This window comes from Anguilla anguilla, chromosome 15 (genome assembly GCF_013347855.1).
Source record: "Anguilla anguilla isolate fAngAng1 chromosome 15, fAngAng1.pri, whole genome shotgun sequence".
NCBI lineage: Eukaryota > Metazoa > Chordata > Actinopteri > Anguilliformes > Anguillidae > Anguilla > Anguilla anguilla.
Window position 1 is genome coordinate 5,774,011 of NC_049215.1, and position 8,829 is coordinate 5,782,839.

The 8,829-nt window shown below is 46.0% G+C and overlaps 1 protein-coding gene across 1 annotated transcript in view; it reads left to right on the forward strand.

The window, feature by feature from the left end:
• Positions 1-3,466, forward strand: part of LOC118214525 (neuropilin-2-like) — a 45,031-nt gene extending 41,565 nt beyond the window's left edge. Inside the window, exons 16-17 of the mRNA XM_035394544.1 lie at positions 515-577; positions 1,504-3,466. Coding sequence (XP_035250435.1) covers positions 515-577; positions 1,504-1,808 — 368 coding nt within the window. The 3' untranslated portion in view covers positions 1,809-3,466. The remainder of the gene's footprint in view (positions 1-514; positions 578-1,503) is intronic.
• The last annotated feature ends 5,363 nt before the right edge of the window (positions 3,467-8,829 follow it).

Genomic DNA, 8,829 nt, shown 5'->3' on the forward strand with positions numbered 1-8,829 from the left:
AGCATAAACACAATACACAATGTTGTCCTTGGCTTGTATGTACAAAAGACAAGTCTAATTTTGGACATGTTAAATATAAATGATCACAGATAACCTACACCTGGATTCAGTAAGCATTTTTCTTCAACTCAGAATTACATTTCCCCAATAGGAAAGCACGCTTTTTCTTCCATTAACCATTTTGTCAGTTAAGCAATAATAAAAGTGAATTAAATGGCCTCTATTATGACCAGACAAAAGTGTCAGTTGTACTCAATTTTATGCCAAAAGAAAAGGCAAATCTTGATTAAATTCAGAGCCTCACTGAAGCCAGTCAACACAGTGTAGTGTAGCATTAGATTGCCGATTAGAGTATTTGTAGAGTATACTTCCAGTCTAGCAAGGTGGGTTTCTCATGGCTGCTTAGAAAAAAAAAAACGTGTTCCTGTCCAGTGTACCTGTGACACCCTTAAATGGCTGCTGTATCCAGACTGTGCTCGAGTCACTGACCTCCCTGTGTATTTGTCCCTCACAGATCCAAGACCAGCAGACTTTGGAGATGAGCTTCTGTCCAACGGCAGAGGCCAGACAGACAGAGGTAAGATCCTGCTGCGGCTTAGCGTAGTGCTGGTAATGTAGCAAGACTAGGCCAAGCCTGTCCTGCTACATTACCATCATCTTTCTCTTCCTGGATAAATATAAGGCAAGCCACTCATCTTTGGCCCGAGGTTTGAATCCATCGCATGCTGGTCTGGGTCTTCTCTTCTCTGTACGGTTCTGTCATCATGCCTCGACAGCACAGGCTGCAGCCCTACAACCCAGTCCATAAGCTCATCCTTGCCCCAGGAATTCAAAAAAAGATGAAGTAATTACAGGGCTGGAACTGAATCTTTTTCTCACCTTGTCTTTCATTACCACCTCTCTGCTCTACCTCTTTCATAAAGTAATGAAATGATCAGGAGACCCTGCTTCCTCCTCGCTCTCAGTCGCCAGTCTCAGGATGCAAAATTAATAACCCCGGCTAAATGAATCAGGGTCACGTGCCGCAGTCATTTTATTAGCTCTGTCCAGATAACGCCAGCTGTGTGAAAGGCTTTGGGATTCTGGGATTGGAGATGCTCGCCGTGACACCTGGCCCTCCCCCGAGAGAGAGAGAGGGGGGGGGGGAAGGAGGAAGCCGTCTGGGCTGAGGGGAGCTTATTCAGAGGGGAAACCAGCTGTGACTGGATGAAGGGAGAGGCCGTGCTCCAGTGTAAAACAGTAGCATTGGTGGAGATGTAGTCTGATGTGAATTAAGGGAGATGTTATACACCAGTGTAAAACAGTAACAGCAGTGTAGTAGTAATGGTGGATTTGTAGTCAGTTGTGATGAAGTGAGATCTTACAGTAGTGTAAACCAGCAGCACTGGAGTGGCAGTTAAATGTGGCGAGAGACCTTACACTGGTGTATAGCGGTAGTATTAGCAGTGGAGTTAGCGGTAAGTCATCCCCTCCACTAAAATGTCTGTCGCTTTCCTCTGCCAGGAGTCCCGCACCTGGAGAGGAGCACCCCCGCCCCGTCCTCCGACCCCCCGGTGACCCCCGAGTCTGAGAAGGACAACTCCTGGCTGTACACGCTGGACCCCATCCTGGTGACCATCATCGTGATGAGTTCCCTGGGCGTCCTCCTGGGGGCGGTGTGCGCCGGGCTGCTCCTCTACTGCACCTGCTCCTACGGAGGCCTCTCCACCCGCAGCTCCACCACCCTGGAGAACTACAACTTCGAGCTGTACGACGGCATCAAGCACAAGGTCAAGATCAACCAGCAGAGGTGCTGCTCCGAGGCCTGAGGGGGGGGGCGCCAGGGTCCCCCCCCCTCTCTCTCCCCCTCTCTCCCGTGACCTCTCTCTCTCTCTCTCTCTCGCCTGTGGGACAGAGCCTGAACAGAGCCTGAATCACCGACCGCCCTGCTCCTGAAGAGGAGGCAAGACAGCGGAGAACTGCTCCTACTGCACTGTTCTGCAAGTGCCAAAATCTTTAAAACATATCAGCAATGCCTAGCCCCAAAAACATTTCGTACAGACTTCTGCATCTTCCGCATTTTAATCAGCTTGCATTTCAGCCGAGTGACACCTTGACAACACAGACACGAGACTGAGTGACACCTCAGATGTTGACGGGCAAGTACTTGTGAAACTTCAGGCTTCGTTGTGGCCTGGGAATTTTTTGTTGTTGTTGTTGGATGGTCTCCACAGAATTGCGGCTTCAGTTTTTCTCCTTTTTTCATCTGGGCTATTTTTATAGATAATTATTTTTGTCTGTTGACTGTCAGTCTTACGCTTCCTCGGTTCTTAAGTGTGTATGATATTAATATTTGAAGTTTTTGCTTTGGAATGTTGCCAAGCTGTGTAAAAAAAAAAAAAGAAGACGTAATTAGGCAAGAAAATGTTTTTACAAAATGTTCAGTTACACACTTTAGCTGGACAAGAAGGATCGTCTTTGATTTTTTATTTCTGAAAGAAGGATACACAAAAACAGACAGAGAGACACACACGCAGACAGACTGACACACACACACACACACAGTGATGCTCTGTGACCCCAAAGGTTATTTCATTGCATCCTATGGATAGCAGAGCTTGAGCCATGGACATGTTGGTCACAGATCTACACGTGTATCAGAGCAAGGAGAGAGGCAACACACACACACACACACACACACACACACACACACGCACACACACACACACACACTTCAGAGAACGGAGGAGAGGGAGGGGTTTTTGTCTGTCCTCACCTTCCCCGAGTGCCATATGAAAGCGCTTAAAGGAGGCCCAGACGAAGGGTTCTGGAAACGGACGCTTTGTTGGGAGTGCTGTTGAGCCTTAAGCCCAGTTTTTGGAGGAGAGCCATCGAGGCAGAGATGTCCAGGACACAAACCACTGAGGCCTTGGGAGGGCTGTGTCATCGTCGTTTCGACATCGCTTTTTCCACAGCGAAGCAGAGAGCAAACAGGACGCAGGTTTTGTGTTTATATGAGTCTGACTGGAGTACTTGTGTAACTGTTCCTGGATGTTTCTACATCGTAAGAGAAAGAACCGCAAATCTTTTCCTGCGTAGGATGAGTCTTACCTGTACACACATGCACACGCTCGCATGCACACACACGCACGCACACGCACACACACACGCATACACACACGCTCACGGGCGGCGTGCGAGTGTCTTGATCCGTGGGTGCTGATTGGACGCTGACAAATGAGCCAGTGGTGGTTCAGCTGTGGGACGGAGATGGTGCATCGAGCTCCTGGAACTCTGTTCACTCTTTTCCAAGTGCCTTGGAGCTCGCCCCAGTGAATCTTCCTTTGGAGCGGAGAGAGCACGTGGTCTCCTGTCTGGGACAGGAGGCTGAGATCATCCTGGCACTCCTCAGATACAAATGTTATTTGTAGACTTTGTACAGAATTTTTTTTTATTGTTATTATTATTTAATAAACGATTGAGAATACAGAAGAGGCTCTGTTAAAACTTGATCCTTACCACCCCTGTTTTAGTACCATTCAGTTGTGAAGCAGATTTTTTTGGTCACTGTTTTTTACATGAACACACGATCTCAAATGTACACATTCACACAAAATTTTATTTTTCAGTTGAGACCAGGGATGAACTTTTGATAAAGGAGAAATGGGTCATTTGAAACCCCATGTCCACAAGGGAGGGTTGCAATCCTTTGCAATCTTTAGAGTTAACACAGCCACTAGGAATGATGGGGGTTGGGTGGGACCACACAGGATTTTGGTAAACAGACGAGACTGTCAAAGGGTTTGTGGTCACACACAATTGTTTTCCCCTCACGGAAAGCAAGGTTAAGCTGTAAAAATAATTACTTTGTAGGTTTAATCATATTGACTGACCTCCCGGTTACCCCCTGGGGGGTTAAATGCATCGTGCCACATGCTCAGTGCCTGACGCATATTTGGGGAGAGCTGTGCGATGGAACCATGCGACTCAATAAATATTGGAAAATGTGTAAGCGATGCAACAGCAACTGTTGTAGTTTACGAGAGCCGCCTCAGAGAACTCCTAAAATGGTTCCCACGAGCCACCTACAGTATGCAGGGAAAAGCAGTTTGCTGGAGATCACAGGTATTTACCACAGGTATTTTCTCCACTGTGAAACGATGCCTTGAAGGGATGAACTAGTTTAATCAACTAAGTTGCAGTTTTGTAGCATGTACACACATGGAGTCAGAAGTGCATAAAAATACATGATGATAATGACAAGAATAGACTTCAACCCATCTAGGCTTGTCATTTGATATGTAACAGCAATCAGTGGTCATGCTAGCCTATGGAATGCTGCGTCTTTGGAACACAGGACATATCAAAATCAGTTTTTTTACACTACTTCACTTGTGTTATGATAAAAATATGTGTGTCTTTCATAATTTCATTATATTGTAATAGAAGCAGATGGAAGTGGCTGGATTAGTGGGATGAAATAAGCTGCAAATAATGTTTTGGCATTCTGATCAAAATTAATTTCACACGGGCTAATAATATTTTTAAAAATCCAAGGAACACTTTCTGTTTTAATTTACTCATGTTAAGCAAGCTGGCTAGAGTGTGACCGCTCCTTTTCTACTTCATTCAAATGAAGCATTTTCTCTTTGGATCTAGCAATGCTACCAACGACTGTGTAAATATTATGACCAATAAACAACACGAATGTCAGACACTTAAAGACGACGGGCTCAAAGAAACAACAGTAAATATTTGAATATTTTATTGTGGTTAAAGTCTGGGTCATCGCCTGTTGTAATCTTGCTTTTTTTAAAAATTTTTTTATTTTTTTAAACTTAATATCTGCATTTATACAAACTAGAATATGTTCTGCATTTTGGCTCTTTTTCTGCATGAAAAAAATGCAGCATCCTGCATTACAACCACCTACAATAAAATAGGTTGAGGGTGAAGTGGGTAAATGTACACAGACAATCAAGTACAGTATGTAAAACATATTCAGAGACACCTAAGGATGAGCAATATGTTGCTATGGAAATCTTACAGGGTTGCAGGCAATCTGTTTGATATAGTAGTCTGTTGACATGGATACTAATGCAGCACTAGTTGAACAATACCACACTGACATGCATATTTCACCAAGAAATTGATTAACAGACAAGCATTGTGCCCCATTAGACAAATCCTTTTAAAACAAATTACACATTTTGCAATTCAGTGATATTAATGGACTGTTCCTTTGATTCTCATTTGAAAAGCAGTTGGTTGAGAGAATGATGTGCAACAGTATATTCTCCAGTGCATCTAAATTGCTAATAACGCTTCGCTTGTTTGTACCTCAAACCTGTTCTACTGTGGGATAATTCTCTGTTGCCCTCTAGTGCATTACCTGGGAAATGTACCTGGGAATGTCTGGGAGAAAACGGCACAATTTGATACTGGATTCTTGTGAAGTCCCTTCGCGTCTCAATTCTCAAACTCACCGGTGAGCTTCTGGGGGTACTGCGGCAGGTGCTGAGATGCATATGTCGAAAAACGTACTCTATTCATCCCTTCCAGAGACATTGACTCTAATCACACAGCACTGAAACTGGCTCATTTTCAGAGCAAAATGTCCAGTAATCAACCTGGATAGAGTTGATTTTAACCCTGAACGCATGGACTGTCATAGAGTACATTCGTTCTCTCCTGGACTCATATAAAGAGCATATCTTTCTATGTAAATACATTTATAGTAATGTATATTCAACCACTAAATGTTCCAAATTTAGCTACTTGCGTGTGGCATTGGCCGCACAGACAACATCAAAATATTTCCTGTGGATCCCGATTGCAGACGTTGGCTGGCGAACCTGCCTTACAGTCCAGCACAGCAGTCCACCGCAGGCTTACAGGCTGAATGACGCTGCTGTGCCTTTGGGTCCACGCCTGAGTAAGCTGACTAATGCCGCATCGATATGCCGATGCTGGCTAACCTTACGCAGGAACGAAGGCCGCATTCTGCACAGCTGATGGATGTGCCCTTTGAGTAGACGCTGTGAGACACTTGAAAAATGTGTTTTGGTGGCCTCATCGGGCGTTGTTAAAGACCTGGGGAAAATTATGATTATTTATCACTTGATAAATCGCTAGACATGTCTGCCAGGATCTCCCCTGTGTAGAAAACGCACATATGCCTGTTGTCCAGTCTCATTAGCATCCTCATGTTTTATGTTAAATAATTGTCTTGCACATAAAACGCGTGGAGACGGGGTTGACCTTGGTATTGGCATTGCGTGGGACTGACCCTATAGCACAGACGGAAACTTGCACCTGAGAGAGCGCTGGAGCGTCAAAGAGACACTCTCTTCAGAGTTCTGCGCTGTGCTGTTGTGTTGCATTGCACTGACAGCTGTGCTGTGCTGATTTGTGCTGTGTTAGGTAGCTGTGTTGTGCTGTGCAGTGCTGTGCCGTGGCCATATTTAACTGCCAGTGCCTCTCTGTTGCGTTCGGTTTGTGAGCCCTGTCATGGCGTCCCGCTGGCTGTGTGGGGTTATTTATGTTTTTGAGGTGGGGTGGGTGGTGGGGGCGGTGTGACGGTGGTGCTGTGGGAGGTGGAACAGCCTGTCATGCATTAAACATGGTCTCTCTGTGCAGCAGGGCTGTTTGTGGAGGAGTGCCAGGCGGGTTCGTTATTGATTCCCGAATGGGAGCTGATAGGCCGATGTTTGTGCCAGCTCAGATGTGTCCGCCCCCCCTCCTGGCTGCCTCTCTGCCACAGAGAGTTTACTACCCTTACACCCAAAATCTGCCCCACCCAAGTCCTACCCCCGGTCTCCCAAATCTACCCCACCCATAACTTACCCCCCACTCTCCCTAATTTACCCGGCCCATTTTACCCCTCTCCCAAATCTGTCCCAACCACGTGTTACCCCCCACTCCCTCAAATATATCCCACCCACATTACCCTCACTCCCAAATCTACCCTAACCCACATCCTACCTGTCTCTTCACAAATCTATCCAAGCTATCCATATTACTCCATTTCCCAAAAGCAACCTTCAAAAATGTTGGTTTTTATGATTTGGTGAGAAAGGGGAAAGACAGATTGAGTGTGTGTGTGTATCCGTGCGTGTGTGCGTGCGTGCGTGCGTGCATGCGTGCGTGTGTATCCGTGCGTGCGTGCGTGTGTATTTGTGTTTGAGTGTGATAGGAAAGATTGTGTGAATGCATGTCATTTTCAGATTTCCCCCCCCCTGTTATTTTGTGTACCGCAGAGCTCTCACAAATGTCATATGCAAAGTACCCATCACTCCCTGTCAGTGAGTCACAGGTGGCACTATTACGCTGTCTGAACAGCAATGGGAGTATCTTTAACAGGCAGTGGCACCTGCGTGACACCCACTGCCAAAATGAACTGAACCAGAGCCTTCTCAGTATTTAATCCTGCACCCAGAGCCACCTCTGAGTGGGTGACTCAACACAACCCTGCACCAGCAGGTCCTTTCTCACCGCCGTTTGTGTGCTAGCTCCATTCAGGGAGACTGACAGAGCTTATCATTTGGGGGAAAAAATCCCTTTATGTGGTTGGATGATACTTTGTGACACGACTGCAGATTTGAAGTGTGGAGAGGGTTTGATTGTGGTGTTCTGTAAAGTATTCACTTTTCATTTAATTCTGACAGAGTTCATTTCCAGAAGTCAAGGAGCAATCGAAATGTACCTTATCAGAGCAAGATCTATCTCTGTCAGAGTCGATTTAACTCGTATGAGTAGTCTGTGTTTGGAGGAGAGCTAAAGCAGCCTTGTGCCTCGGAGGGGTGTTGCTGGCTCCAGTCCTGCATCAGGCACAGCTGTTATTTCCCAGAAGGAGGTGCTTATCCTTGTTAATTCGTCCCCTTTCACCGTGGTACTAATGTGTGTCAATGGGTTTAACCTTACCTTTACCTTAGGACTATTATATACAGTCACTCTTAGTTTCAGACCCACCTTGAATTTGTACTGGTATTAGGCTAACCTCGTTAATGTTTTTGTCCACAGTGTGACAGTGTGTAATTCAGTGTTACAGAACGTTAGTCAGACATGTTAGTGTGTTGCTAACATGAGGACAACGTCTCGTGGAGCGGGAGGCTCGCAGAGCTATTTTCTTGCATCGTGCCTGCCTTGGATTCATCGTGCTCTGTAAATCCACCGTGATTAAAACACTCCGCGGCTGCTCTTAGCCACACAAGAGGCTGCCGGTGTCTGCTCGCTCAGCCTGGCCGTCCATTAGCAGGGAAATCTGCGCTTCGTCTTCAGTAATCACAACTGACTGCTGGATTGATGAGAACGCACTTTGGCTCTTTAAATATTTATATCTGCACCTGAGGAGCATTGTGCCGGAGAAGGGAGAGAGAAAGAGGGAGAGAGGGAAAGAGAGAGAGAAAGAGGGAGGAGGTTAGCCTTGCTTGTGGGAATAACTGTGGCGTGATCTTTTTGTTCGGCTCTCCTGTTCTCTGCCCCTTCACTCTTCCTCTAACATATGAATGTCTGACTATTATTATTGTTATTATTATTTTAACAAACTTGTTTTGTGGGGGGGGGGGGGGGGCGTTATGGCTGTGCTCCATTTATCCTCTCATCAAAAGGTATTTCACCACTTTGTTTATCTGCACGTCCTGCAAACCCTTCTCCTGACACACATCCTCTCTGACTCCCTCTCTGTCACGCCTAGCAACTTTCTGCTCTCCTCAGGCTTCATACACACTCACTGTGTATGTACAGCTGCACTCACATTCACACACACACACACACACACACACACAGACAGACAGACACACACTCTCACACACACACACACACACACACACACACTCACACACACAGACA